Source organism: Cibotium barometz, chromosome 9 (assembly GCF_041138505.1).
Source record: "Cibotium barometz isolate CiBa-2024 chromosome 9, ASM4113850v1, whole genome shotgun sequence".
Lineage (NCBI taxonomy): Eukaryota > Viridiplantae > Streptophyta > Polypodiopsida > Cyatheales > Cibotiaceae > Cibotium > Cibotium barometz.
In genome coordinates, this window is record NC_141054.1 from 38,219,168 (window position 1) to 38,234,323 (window position 15,156).

General features: G+C 42.8%; 1 protein-coding gene across 1 annotated transcript; it reads left to right on the forward strand.

The window, feature by feature from the left end:
* The first annotated feature begins 1,429 nt into the window (after window positions 1-1,429).
* Window positions 1,430-5,612, forward strand: LOC147635547 (uncharacterized). Its single transcript, XM_086802883.1, has 4 exons — window positions 1,430-2,651; window positions 2,842-4,048; window positions 4,725-5,068; window positions 5,229-5,612. The coding sequence occupies exons 1-4, from the start codon at window positions 2,244-2,246 to the stop codon at window positions 5,232-5,234; spliced, it is 1,965 nt and encodes a 654-aa protein (XP_086659009.1). The 5' UTR covers window positions 1,430-2,243; the 3' UTR covers window positions 5,235-5,612.
* Window positions 5,613-15,156: the final 9,544 nt, after the last annotated feature.

Below are 15,156 nucleotides of genomic sequence, written 5' to 3' on the forward strand. Positions count from 1 at the left end.
AAAAGCACCTTTCAGGCATTAAAGCCAAGCAATGTGCAAAAAAACAACCTGAGTAAAATGTATTTTACTCCACAAGAATTTGAAAAAAACTTGCAAATTTCAAGTTGAAGGTTTGAAAATTGTTGAAAATTTGGGTGGTTTTAGTTATGAATATAGGTGCCAAATTTTATTTTCCATTAATTAATTAGATGTGGGAAACCTAGAACCTTAGGTTCCATACCTAGAACCTTAGGTATGGAAAGATTAAAATGGAAGGACCTTAGACGTGTGGGGGAATAAACATTTTAAAGTAATTTTATGGAAGCAGGTTCCCCTTTCTTGAATATTCTACTGGCAATATAAAAGGCTTCATACCCCTTCTTGCACATGGCAAAGGACGACGAGAGGGGTGTGGTGGAGGAAGCTGACCCGTGAGAGAGAGAGAGAGAGAGAGAGAGAGAGAGAGAGAGAGAGAGAGAGAGAGAGAGAGAGAGAGAGAGAGAGAGAGAGAGAGAGAGAGAGAGAGGTATTAATGTCGGTAGAATACAAGACGAGGGCATATATGACCAACGGTGGGACTTGAACTCGGGTGGATTATGGCCTTTATAAGGGCCCTTGCACTAGCCAATCTGCCCCACTTGTGGGTGGCAGAAAGGTAGTGCAAGTGTCCTTTTTTATTACACACACATACACTGTGGGAGAGAGGTATTAACGTCGGTAGAATGTAACACGAGGGCATATACGACCAACGGTGGGACTTGAACTCAGGTGGATCATGGCCTTTATAAGGGCCCTTGCACTAGCCTTTTATAAGAGAGAGAGAGAGAGAGAGAGAGAGAGAGTAGGTGATGGAGGATAGTGAGAGAGAATGATGGAGGAGGCAATGGAGGAGAGAGAGAGAGAGAGCAATGGGTCGTGGGAGGGATAGAGGGGGAGCCATGGAATAGGCAATGAGGAGAGAGGGGGACCATGGAGCGTGATACAGCGATGAAGTCTGTAGGAACTTAGATAGAAACTCAAAATGCGAAGGTTTAATTAATACGGAGTGCTTGCACTCCGTATTAATTAATTAATTTATGATGCCAAGTTGAAGGTTTGAAAATTGTTGAAAATTTGGGCGGTTTTAGTTAAGAATACCTTCACATTAGTGTAAATTTCTCAATAAATACCTCTAATGTTTAGAGATGGAGGTTTTTGGCCCCTTTTTTTTTCCCTTACCACAAAAATCATATAAACTATGAAGACGCTTCAATTTCCACAAAAACCATATTTACTATGTAGGCTTCTGGTAATTGCCAAATTGGGAGATGAGATGATGATGATGATGATGATGATGATGGGCATGCGACATGAAGCATTTTGTATGTATGGCAAGAGGGGGGGGGGCTGTCGCTCTCGAACGCATACGCTTTGGACCAGTATAAGAGGGGAAATTCTGGGAAGCTTTTGTGATTCAAAAGGGCTTTCATCATCTTCTTGTCACAGAACAAACGCGCGAACCCGTAGTCCTAGCAAAACACCATCACCACTACCATCATCACCCATCACCATTTATCAGCAAAAAGACAACTGCCCAACACCATTTTTTGGCTCCTCCTCTCGCCCAATGAACCCAATGAGGAGATGGGATTGCGGCTGAATTTGGGCACATCACCATCTTCTTCCCGTGTTTGCCTTCGGCATCACTCTGTGCAGGTCCCTTCTGCCTCTGCAGCGAGCTTACTACACCACAGGAAATTAGGGCTTGCAGGGAAACACAAATATCAGGGTTTTGCAGACACTCCCCCTCAGAGCTTAGGGTTTTCATAGACACCCAGACTTAGAGCTCCACAGAGATGCCGATGAATTTCTGGTTTGCTTCCATGGCTTAGGGTTAGACTATAGCTTGTCATAACCAAAAGCGCGGTTTGTGCTTCTGCCATAGCCAAGAAGAGAAGCTTGCAGCCAAGAACTCTCCCGCATTTTTGCCTGTTCTTGGTTTCTTCCACCGCCATAGCCAGAGTTCCCTCATTCTCGCGCCTCTGCAGCCAAGGTTCTCCATAGGCATAGTCAAAGCAGAGCTTTCTGAACGTGTGGCTTTCTTGCGGCCAGAGCCAGAGCGTTCTTATTCCACTTTCGTCCATACACAGCTATAGAGCTCTCCCACTCTGTGGCTTCTTTCATAGCACAAGCACAGTTCTCTGACTAGCTCCTACCGTAGCCTTCCACAACTCCTTCCACTGCCACTGCCAAAAAAAATGGTTTTATAACCAGATTTTACCTCAATGGAGCACCGGGATCTTCGCGGCATTCTTCCTCTTCACCAGCACCGGCACCGGCACCAGCACCAGCACCAGCACCGTCACCATAGCCAGGATCAGCCGCAGCCGCAGCCGCAGCCGCAGCCGCAGCAGCATGAATTTGCAGAAGATATGGCGTTATTGAAGAAGGGGCCGTGGACGACAGAGGAGGATGCACAACTGCTGGCTTATGTGAGCAAGCATGGCGATGGCAATTGGAATTCCGTGCAGAAGTACTCGGGGGTGTCTCGCTGCGGCAAGAGCTGCCGCCTGCGCTGGACTAACCATCTCCGACCCAACCTCAAGAAGGGATCCCTCGCACCAGAGGAGGAGCGCCTTATCATCAAACAACATGCGGCCCTTGGCAACCGATGGTCTCGCATTGCAGCCATGGTAAGCTAAGGAAAAGCAAAAAAGCAGTAGCAAAAAGCAGTTTGCAAACTCCAAAGCTTGCCATGTTCTTTCACCCCCTCATGCTGCTCTTGATGGTATACAGCACTGCAAGCTTTCCATCACCTTGCACACTGCATAGTGTTTACTAACAGAATGCAATCTTTTCTCTTTTTTCGTTTGGGTTTTGTAGCTTCCTGGCCGTACTGACAACGAGATAAAGAACTACTGGAACACCCGTGTGAAGAGGCACTTGCGGGCTGGTTTACCTCTCTACCCACCTGATGTGAAGCCTGTCGCTTCTACTTCTCGTAGCGATACTCAACAGACAGGGTCTGAGCAAGCTGCAGAAGACATTACAGCGAGCTTGATCTCAGGTGGAGACATAGAAGGTGATTTGAATTCGAGCCCAGATCCTTGCAAATTTAACCTGGCCAGCTTGCCAAACCAAATAAGCCAAAGAGGAGGGACATGTCCTACAAAACCCAGCCCAAGAACCCATCAAGCCTGCCATTATTTGGCTGAATCAAAAACTAGGAGCTGCACAGTGGATGTTACTGATCTAGTAGGGAACACAAGCTCCTTGCTAAGTCCAAGCTCACTCGGAAGCCCTATTCATCACTTGAAGCGTGCCCGAGAGGCCCAGCTGAATGAGGTGACAAGAAACACAGCAACTGTAACAGCAGCAGGAGGGACTTTTCACCAGTACTCTCATGATGGCATGTTTATTGAGCCTTTTTTTAAAGCACGATGCCTGTACGATCACAACCCAGTAAGAATGGATGCTTTCTCTCAAGGTTTTCCTTATGATCCCGAGCCCCCAGATGTGAAGTTGAACAGCCATGGCTACTCAAGGGGTAGTGTGAGCTTTAGCTTTGGTGCTAATGACAGCGGCAGCAGCAGAAACACTACTACAAGCTGCCCCTTTCCGATTTCTAGGCATGACAATCTTTTGTGTTGCCTGAATGTAGAGCTCCCCTCAGTCCAATTGGCCGAGTCTGCAGATAGCAGCTCAGGCCTCTCCAGCCCTTTTGCATTGTGCCACACGTTGCCCCTTTCAGAGGTAGATAGCTTTGGCTCTACAAGCACCCAACCCATAAACAAGAACAATGGAAATTTGTCGGATGTGTTTCTTCAACAGCATAGTCCAAGCCTTGACCAGATGCCAGCAGACATGGGGGAGCAACTTCTTTTAGTCACTTCAAGCAATGCTTCTCCGAGAGTTGCTACCACTTCAAGCTCCCAGAAATCCATCTGGTTGGTTAATAATGATCCATTGTCTTTCCTAGGCGGCCGCTCCCTTACGTTGCTCAACGATGACTTGAAGACTACAGTGGAATCAGTAGATTCTTCATCCAATACATGTGAAGGTTTTCCCTTGGCGGTACAGTTGCCAGCAGGTAACTCAGCTTTTAATTTGCACTCTCACATGTGTGCAGAATGGGTAACGGACTATAGACTTGTGTGCTGAGTCTCACAGTTCAGCGTGATCCTTTGATGCCCTATGGCATATAGTTTTTGGTTTAGAGTGTGGAAATGAAGTTTAGATGTTCAGATTTGGTCCTGTAATGTCAAGGGCAGTTCAAGAAATTGTGCTTAGGACTTGATCCTTTGCCCATCTCTCTCTCTCACGTTGTTCATGTGTGCGTGTATGGGCATGTATGTACTATTAGTATGTATGTATGTATCTATGTTTGCATGCGTGCATGCATGTATACACATATATTTACATATATATACGTATACATGTGTATAACACACACAGAGAGAGAGAGAGAGAGAGAGAGAGAGAGAGAGAGAGAGTGAGACGTGTGTTTGTGTGAATGTGTGTATATCTGTATGTTTGCATGTATGCATGCATCTATCTCAACTCTTGCACTGGTGTTTGGGTGATGTGAGTGAGAAAAATGTTTATAGATTAGCTTCCTGTAGAATAGCCTTTGTTTATGTGGCATATTGACAAGTGAGCTCAGTTTAATGCAGATTAACATGAGAGATTAGCCTAGTGTTTTGGTGTCTCAAATGTGTTTTATTCTTTTATTTTGTTCTTCTTGGTGGTTTATGATCGGTAACCAGGGGGCAGTGCGCCTCAGCTAAAGTTGGAGGAGCAAGCATTACCTCATGGCAGTGGGAAGGCAGAAGATCAAGGCGTTGGGCCTTACACAGATGAGGAACTGTTTACATTGCTCACATTTGAGAGGCCAGATGGGTTGCCTGTTTCCGATTTATATGACCAAGGAACTGGGATGGGGACATCGAGTGATCAAGAGGAGGAAGTGGTTGGTCATGCAGGGGGGCTAGAGGCCATCTTTGGACACGATGTGGCCTTTGATTTGGAGCAGTTGGGTGCAATGAGCGGCATTAGCAATGCGTGGGAGCTTGGCTCATGTGTGTGGAACAACATGCCTGGTGCCCTTCAGGTTGGAGAGTTTTTTTCCACCATCACAGAGTGTAAATTCTAGAGATGCCTGATTAGCTTACTTCACATGCTGTTTTGCACAATCTGCTCAGGCTAAGTTGGTTTCCTGTTTTGCACAATCTGCTCAAGCTAACTTAGCTTACTTTTGTGATGATAATCAGACTTGAAGGAGGGAAAAGATCATGCTGAATTCTGTCATGGAAAAGCTGCATGTGGTTGATGATGAAGTTACTAGACCTCACACCTAACTTAGGGCAGTTACCTCTCATCCGCTTAACAGTAACCCATCACCCTTTATTTGTGTAGGTGTCATATTGGTTTACAATCTAGCTTGTGTTGCTTTTGGCTTTAGTGGCTTGAAAATATTAGTCACCAGGGAGGAAGCATCCCTAAGAACTATGTGGTTTTATTGTGGCTTTGTACCTCAAGACAGACTTTATTAAAGTTGCCCATGCTTTGTAACTTAAAAGCTGGATTTGCTCGACGACCATTCTTTAGAATGAGTTCCGAATGCAAGGTAATGAAGTCCAAGTACACTTGTTTTGTATGTGCGCTACACACAGTAGTGTATGGGTATATGACACATTGATGCCTTTTTTTTTTTGGGGGGGGTATAAAATGGTTTCACTTTTGATAAGTTTCTTGTTTGTGTATGTTAGTGGTGTCACTTTGTGTTGCAGCAATAGTGCTTGGATGCTTTATTGTAAATCGACCCGGGTTCAAACCCTGACAGCCGTGGTGTGTGTGTGGTGCAATGCAAGCATTGCATCCCCCCGAAAGGGGCTTCCGAACAAAAAAAGTAGTCTCCTCTAGGTAATATTGCATGTCCTTGAGTATAAATGTAGCAGTTTCTTTCAAATAATGAATTATCTATCTAGTTAAATGTAAAATGAGATGTGCTATGATCAAAGGACTTGTAGACTTCCCTAAAACTAGCAACATAACTCTTCTTCCCCGAGCTATTAATGGGCAGTCTCATGGCAAGAGCAATGATGAGTGTGTGCTGCAGAATGTTATAAATAAAAGTTCCATGACCAGATCGAAGCTCGTGATAACATGGATGTTCGGGACCTCAAGACTACTGCTTTCCCTATTATTGTCAACAAGCTGTGGGCTGGCTGCTCTTCTTATTCTTCTGGAACATAGAGGTGACAGCCCCAATCCCCCTATTGACCTTGGTAGTCTTATCCCGGAAGCAAACTGGCCATTATCAGTCTCATTGCTACCTTCCATGTGGACAGTTCAAAAAAATACTTAACCTAAAGCTGACTTTGCCTCTTTACATTCATCTTCTACCTCCTAGGCGACTTGAATTGGATTGCCATAGGCTTATCACAAACTTTGAAATCCTGAAAATATGAGCTACCAGCTCCCTTTCAATACCATTCATCTAGGTATATCTTAATGCTGTATTAGTGGATATGCAAATTTCACATTGTGAAGTTTTCGTCCAAGTTGCAGCAGTTGTTATTGTGTTAATTCTTTCTATCTTTAGTGATGTATATGCCCTATCAACTACCTTTTTGTTGTAGTAATTCTTTCTATTTGTGATGATCCTTAGTGCTAGGCTTCATTATGGTTGAGTTTGCCTTGTACCTCCAGAGCTCTGACAGAAACTTAGTATTGATAGAAACTTAGTACATAGACCTTTGTATGAATGTATGCTCTTACGTGTGTGTGTGTGCGCGCGCGTCCGTGGGGGGGTTGTGTGGGAGCATATATTGATAAACCTATGCTATAAAAGCTATCCATTTTAACAACGTAAATTGTGACTTTGACCTTTTTAGTGTTCAACAAGTTGCTTTTTTCTTTAAATAGGTTGACTTTTTGAAGTTTTTAACAATGAGTTTTTTTTGTTTTTTTTGTTTTGGTTTTTTTTTGTTTGTTTGGAACAACAATGTAGATGTTCCAAGAGACCATCAAAACTTGTTGGAATATTTTAGACCTTATATTACATGCCATTGCAAATTAATAGATAGAAGTTGCTCCGTATTACTATTATCCTATGGTTGAATTGTTTTCTTTAGTATATACTCAATAATGTTGACAACTTTCGTGTTATACCTAGAGTCCTAGCAAGGTTCTTTGCTTTCTAAGGATCGTGACCTTACGATTCACTTTGGTCGGGTTGGTGTGCACTTATTAGGAAGTAAGTGTATTTTAATTTCTCAATAATTGCAAAGGAGGATAAGAATTTGTTGTCATATATATATATAGGTAGTGATGTGTGTGAACACACTTAGGACCGTCGGGACACTTTTTCCCTCTTTAGGAGGTTTTTTTCCCCGGCTTGTATATGCGCCTATCACTCTAGGGCTAACTTATCTTTTGTACATCGACACAATCTAATACTTTGTGTTGTGTGCATTCTTGCTTCTTCTTCTCCAAGCTTTGTGTGCTTTTCTGCAACCCTAATTCCAACAATTGGTATCAGAGCAGGCATCGGCTCCCAGGGCTACGCCACCAGTACCCTTCGACTCAAGTTCTCCGAGTGACGTGAGCTTTCACGAGCGCTTCCAAGTTCCTATACTTTGCAAATAGACCCGTAGGATTTTGCGTTCTCAGAAATCGCATCTGAGGTCGTTTCTGGCTCCGTTTTTGCATTTCAAGTTCTGCACAGGTGTTTTCGTCATTTTCTGCAGAAATTTCGACAGTGCAGTTTTCTGCAAAACAGGCATACGTGTTCTATTTGTGGACCGTGCTACATAGCACGATCATGTCATTAAGAATTGCCCTAAGCTAAAGGCTAAAGAGGCAAAGAAGAAAGAGTCAAATGCAGCCACAATAGCGGATGCTTCTACAAATGCAGATTCTGCAAATGTCGTGCAGGATACAGAATGGGTGTTTAGCGTGTATTGCCAGTATGACCCATCTGTACATGATGCATGTTTGGCAGTTTCTGTTGACTCTAATGTATGGTATTTTGACAGTGGTGCTACAAAGCACATTACCTCGCATCGTGATATGTTCACTTCTCTTGAGGCTGTCCCTAATGGGAATACTGTCACATGTGCCAATAATGCTTCTTACCCAGTGAAGGGCATTGGTAAAATTATGCTTACTGCTGCAAATGGCAGCACTTTCACACTTTCAGATGCTTTGTATGTGCCAGGGATAAAGAAGAATCTATTGTCTGTCTCTGCGCTTGCTAGACTTGGACTTGTAGTCAAATTTGTGGATGACAGATGTACTGTTCATGATTTGACTTCTGGTGATACGATTATTGTATCTGGCACCTTGTTTCGTGGGCTGTATAGGCTCAATTCTTATGACAAGTGTGTGGAAGATTCAGCAAATGCAGTTTCTGATGAAAAGGCAGTTTCAGATGCAAAACTATGGCATGCTCGTTTTGGTCATCTGAACTTTGCTAGAGTTTGCTGCGTTTGCAGAAATTTGATATGGTTGCTTCATTGCCCCCTCTTGAGGCACCATTGAAACATGTTTGTGAAGGCTGTATTTTGGGCAAAATGCAGCGTTCTGCGTTTCCAAAGGATGGTTCTGTGCGGGCCACTCGCAAATTGCAACTTGTACATAGTGATGTATGTGGGCCTATGCAAACTCCGTCATTTGGTAAACACTTGTACTTCGTGACTTTCATTGATGATTACTCAAGGCATGCATAGGTATATCCACTGAAGGCAAAGTCCGAAGAGTTTTTGTGCTTCAAACAGTTTATGCTTATGGTTGAAAATGTATCCAATTGTACTGTGGATACCTTCCGTTCTGATCGAGGGGGGGAGTACATGTCTAAAGAGTTTGATGCATTTCTGGCTAGTCGTGGGATAAAACACCAATGTACAGTGCCGTATACCCCTCAGCAAAATGGTGTTGCTGAGAGAAAAACAGGTCACTTATGGAGATGGCACCATGTATGGTCAAGAGCCAAGCTTTGCCACATGCATTTTGGCTTGAGGCTGTCATGTGTGCTGCATATGTACTCAACAGGTGTCCCACTAAGGCCTTGCAGTCTATTACTCCATACGAAGCTTGGCATGGCAGGAAGCCTTCTATTGGTCACTTACGTGTCTTTGGTTGCTTGGCCTATGCTTTAGTGCTTGTGCAACAACGCAGAAAATTGGATGATAAGGCTGTCAAATGCATTTTTGTTGGTTAGAGCAAGGGTTACAGATTGTATCATCCGCAGTCAAAGCGTATCTTGATTAGTCGAGATGTTGTTTTTGTGGAAGATGCTGTGCAGCCTTTATTATCATGTACCAAAGAGACAGGTGTGAGCTCACGGGATGTGTTTGATACATTGTTGCCTCTGTTTACAGGTGGGAATTTAAATGTAAGTCCTAATGAGGCAAATATTCAGCCTATACAGATTTCAAACGACATCATAGATCAGCCTATTTCTGATGCAGATTTACAGGATGTAATTTCTGAGGATAGGGCTGAAAATGAGCAGGCTAGAGGTATGCCTAAATGACTGGTGCAAACCTTGCGTGATAGTAAAATTGATGCACCTACATCTAGTCGTACTCGTTCAGGTTTTCAGCATGCCTCTTATGCATCAGATTGTTATGCTTTGGCTGTGTCTAGTATGTGTGAAGAGGAAGAACCTCTTTCATTTGATGAGGCACAAAATTCAGAAAATTGGTTGGCTGCAATGCAAAGTGAATATGATGCTATAATGAAGAATGGTACATGGTCTTTGTGTGATTTGCCTATTGATAAAAAGGCCATTGGATGTAAGTGGGTTTTTAAGTTGAAACGAAAGCCAGATGGCAGTGTTGATCGCTATAAGGCTAGACTTGTTGCAAAGGGTTATGCTCAAGAAAAGGGCATTGATTTTGATGAGACCTTTGCTCCCACTTGTCGTATGACTACCATTCGTAGCATTTGTGCATTGGCAGCTCATAATGGTTGGAATGTACATCAGTTGGACATAAAGACTGCGTTCTTGAATGGAGATTTGCATGAGGAGGTGTATGTATCGCAGCCTCGTGGTTTTGTTCAAAGAGGGCAGGAAAACAAAGTGTGCAGGTTGAAAAAGGCTTTATATGGTTTAAAGCAAGCTCCACGAGCTTGGTATGAAAAGATACATTCATATTTGACTGCACATGGATTTCAGAATAGTCCAAGAGAAAGCACTTTGTATGTTAAACGTGTGAATGGTGTACATCTAATCATTGCTCTCTATGTCGATGACATGCTGCTCACAGGACCAAATGAGAGTCATATTGCTGATTTTAAGGCTGATTTGAATGTCTCTTTTGAGATGTCAGATTTGGGGCATTTGCATCATTATTTGGGAATACAATTTAAGCAGTGTGATGGAGGTATTGCTTTGTGTCAGACAAAGTATATTGAGACATTGTTGCGGAGATTTGGCCTTGAAGACTGCAAGCCTATTGCTACTCCAATGGAGACAGGTTTGAAGTTGAGTCTTCATGATGCTGGAGATCACTTTGATGTCACACTCTATCAGACAGCTGTTGGTTGCCTCATTTATGTATGCATGACGAGGCCGGACATTCAATTTGCAGTCTCACAGGTGAGCAGGTTTATGCATAGCCCAGGACTCAGCATTGGAAGGCAGTTAAACGCATCTTTCGCTACTTGCGTGGCACCATACATCTTAGGTTGTTTTATCCCAAGGGGGGATCGTTGCCGCCAGATTTACATGCTTTTTCGGACTCAGATTGGGCTGGTTACTATGACACAAGAGTGTCCACAAGTGGTTTTTGTTTCATGCTCGGTAGCTCATGCATATCTTGGTTGAGCAAGAAGCAACCTACTGTGGCCACTTCTAGTTGTGAAGCTGAGTACAGGGCAGCTTTCACAGCTACGGTTGAGTGTGTGTGGCTCAGACGGCTTATGGCTGACTTGGGCGTTGGACAGATGTCTGCCACCTCTATCTTCATTGACAGTCAGAGTGCATTGGCAGTTGCGAGAAACCCAATTTTTCATGCTCAAAGCACATTGAGGTGCATTATCACTATGTCAGGGAGAGACTCTCAGTAGGAGAGATCAGCTTGGCCTATGTGCCAACACAGGACAACCTCGCCGATCTTTTCACAAAGGCGCTTCCTCGTGAGAAGTTCGAAGCTTTCCGCAAAGCTTTGGGCTTGCTCCCCTTTGTGGATTGATCTACCTTGGGCATGGCACTCCCCTATACATGAGTGCCAGCTCTCGTTCACACCATCACTCCCAGGGGGGATTTGTTGCCATATATATATATAGGTAGTGATGTGTGTGAACACACTTAGGACCGCCGGGGCACTTTTTTTCTCTTTAGGAGGTTTTTTCCCCCCAGCTTGTATATACGCCCATCACTCTAGGGCTAACTTATCTTTTGTACATTGACACAATCTAATACTTTGTATTGTGTGCATTCTTGCTTCTTCTTCTCCAAGCTTTGTGTGCTTTCCTGCAACCCTAATTCCAACGGAATTTTTCTTAAAATTTGTAGTTGGTACAAATTGTATGATAGGAAAATCTTCTAAGGACATGAGTAGGTGTGTCCACACGAGTTTTTATGCAATAGTAATTGGTGCATATAATATTAGGTATACCTACCATTAGACTCACATCCCTAGGCTCATGTTTATATGTTTACGCGTCCAAACTCACGACTCATGTTTGCAGGTTCACGTGTCTAGAGTTACGTCGTCTTTTTACACGAGGTTGAGTTCACGTCCCCTATCTAAGAGCTTATTTGGCTTGGTTTTTGGTGATTTTGAGATTTTTTGGACTTGATGGGATGTAATTAATAGTCCTAATCCTAATTAAGAGTTGTGATGCAAGTAATTAAATATTTTTTGATTATCACATGCTCTCTGCTTGTATTGCATGCGCTCAAGGAAAATGGTTAAGAATGGAAAAAAGGCATGGAATATGAATACTAGGAAGGACGGTGCACCGAATCATGATCAATTCATATGGGATGGCAGAACAATGGTTACGGTGGATCCAAAGTGGGACCCTATACATGAAATTCCTTTAACACGAGTTCATATGGGATGGCAGAACAATGGTTACGGTGGATCCAAAGTGGGACCCTATACTTGACATTCCTTCAACACGAGTCCATCCTTGTACACTACATGCCATCTGTAGAATTGTAAAAATTTTGGTTTATGAATATATATGTTTTGCATATAAGATGCAACCAACGTTAGAGTTCCAAGTAGTGTGTAAGAGAGTGGAGGAGGTTCTTTCATGCCTGGGTCTACACAAAGGGAAAGTGGAAATCAAGAAAGATGAGAAGAGGTCAGGTGCAAGTGGAAATGTGCCATGCAAACCAGGTATTGGTGGAGCCAAGACTAGAAAATTTTTTTCACCACCAAGGAACCATGAAGGCCATTTATAAGTTCTTCAACCATGGAAGTGTGAGGCATGGAGGAAGTTACACATGGTTATCCCAGATCGTTTAGTAATGATGGCGAGACTAGAATTGCAAAGGCTAATGTATGGATTGCCTTCTTTGATAAGGTTGCTACACTTCTACAAAAAATGACATTCAATAAAGAAGATGTCGACGACTTTAAAGAAGCTATGAATACGTTTACAAGTACATGGTGGAAGCATGGACATCAAATAGGATAACATGTTAAGAGTTCCTTTGATTGTGAGTGCAGTACAACGCGATACGGGGGATTCAATTTGTTGGAAGTCCCCTTATCACGTTCTAGTGAGTTTTGTTCAAAATTATCCTTATTGGTCTTTTGAGACGATTTTTTTAAAAAAAGCGCGACTATACTAAAGGATAAAATTCAGAGGTAACCACAAAAATGTTTTTTCAAGAAGCATAACTTAGAGAAAAATATAAACTTCACGTAATCATATTTCTCTTACGTGAGATTCAGAAAGTATTTCTATAGTTCCGAGTCTTTGAAATGCATATCTATTTCTTCAGAGATGACATGAGTATCTTCTTCCAGGCGTTCTTTGTGGTTTTGGCTAATCTTATCTTGAAAATCCTCTTGAGCCCTGTTAGATCTTCCATCTCATTCTTTGTGTATTGTGCTTTGAATGCTTGCATGTTGGCTTTGTGAAGAGTTCTCATCTGCAAATTCAGACTCTCTCTCAGAGACCAGGCATCAGATTGAGAAATCTATGATTAAAAGACCAATGAGATACACTGATTCAGAGTTTCCTTTAACACGAATTTAATAGAAAGCGATATTGGGGGGGGGGGGGCAATGTGTTGAAACTCTTCCCATCGCGTTGTAGTGAATTTAAGCCAAAAAAATTTCCTTGCTTTTTGTTTGAGCCTTTTTGGCGTGTCATAGGTTCTTTGATTGTAAATGCAGTATAACGCGATGTTTAGGTCCGAGTGTGTTTGGTGTCTTCATATTGCATTGTAGTGATATTTATCCAAAATTTTCCTGGTTAGTCGTTTGAGCCATCTATCTATTTTTTTTAATAGATGGCACGAACAAAGAGGACAGTGGGGGCCTCCTCGTCTAAGGATCCTAAAATAGGACAGAAAGTAGGACCATGGAAGAATATTTCCAGCCTTCGCTCAATGAGGACTCGAAGGTGCGAGTAGCATACCTCCATCTTACATGAACTGTGAAAGGTGCGGAGGCACATGTAGTGCACCATTCCGAAGCTCCCATTCCAGCGCCTTGTAAGATCCATTTGTGAAAGGAACCATTATGATGTGCATTCCAGTGCTCGGTGTCGGGTTACTTTCATGAGGCTGCTGAGGATTGGCTCATTGAGCATTTCCATGATAGCTACGTTCTAGCTACCCATGCACATAGAGTAATAGTAATGTCAAAGGACGTGTACTCGCTACGGCTTCTTAGGTTCATATATGACAATACCCTAGAGCCAGTAGGCCTCACTAACACAAGGATGAAAGATATCCTCGATATCCCCCCCCCCCCCCCCCCCCGAGGGGGCAAAGACGTACTACGTCACTGAAGAGACCAAGGGCAATGATTCGCGTGACACAAAATGTACAAAAGACCAACAACAAATTGAGAAATAGGGAGGCTGATACGAAGAGAATTAAAAGGGCAAGGAGAGAAGCTAAATTTCAAGAATTGCATAGTTCTAATGCCCAGGCTTTTAGGTATTTTGCCCCCTCCTTTGTTGGGAGGTTGCCGATGGGAGACACTCCTTAATACTTCCCTTTTGAGGTGGAGGAGATTGATGTGTTATGCTGCAGAATGCACAAGGAGGTCAACACAGAGTTATGCAGGCTATTTTAAGGTTTGTTATGTTCTATGCCCTAAAATTTAATTTAAAGTGTTATTCTTTCTCAAAGTAATATGATGTTAATTATCTGTGCAGTCTGGTTTTATCAAATCTACCACCACGAGAAGCTCAGAAGAGGGTATATATTTTGGATTCTCTTATATGCCCGCTTCTGGTTTTAGAGGATGTTTGTTACGTGGATATCTGCCCATGGTTTAGGCACATAGATTTGGATCATGCCTAGATCTTTGTAATGGCCTACCATGAAGCGTAAGTGTCATGTGACCTAAATTGTATTTTTGGTATTCTAACATAGATACTAGATTTACAGTCTTATACTGTTTATTGACTTTTGTAGTGGACATTGGAGTTTGATTATTATAGATAGTGAGGCGAAGCGATGCTATCATGCCAATTCAACTAGACAATATAAGGAAGTAAGTCCATGCGATAATTTTTTACATTACTCAGAGAGAGAGAGAGAGAGAGAGAGAGAGAGAGAGAGAGAGAGAGAGAGAGAGAGAGAGAGATTATTAATAGCTAGTATTGAGGCCCTTACCCAAGAGGAGATTTTTGATTCAACGGAGATCATTAGATGCAGAGTCATAGAGCAACATGATGGCTTTAGTTATGGTTGGAGAGTGTGCTACAATGCCATGTTGCTTCTGCACGCAATGTTGGCACTACCCTTAGCAAATGTAAGCATGCACTTCTTCTTCTAATGATACCCCAGTTTCTTTGTACATTCACCGATAGCACATATGTAATTTTTCGTATGTGTAGAATCTATGACTATTGGATTATACAGATTTGGATGCACGACTATATAGGGCTGTTGAGATGTCAAGCTCAACATGAGCTGATACTCACGAGGCGCCTGCATGACCATTCGACATTTATATCACTGGTGGGTTTGGTAGTTGGCACCAACATATC

Bases quoted from the DNA above. Each gene is read 5' to 3' on its own strand.
- LOC147635547 (XM_086802883.1), top strand. From the start codon at position 2,244: ATGGAGCACCGGGATCTTCGCGGCATTCTTCCTCTTCACCAGCACCGG. The intron at 2,652-2,841 runs GTAAGCTAAGGA...TGGGTTTTGTAG, and splicing joins GGTCTCGCATTGCAGCCATG to CTTCCTGGCCGTACTGACAA. The intron at 4,049-4,724 runs GTAACTCAGCTT...ATCGGTAACCAG, and splicing joins GGCGGTACAGTTGCCAGCAG to GGGGCAGTGCGCCTCAGCTA.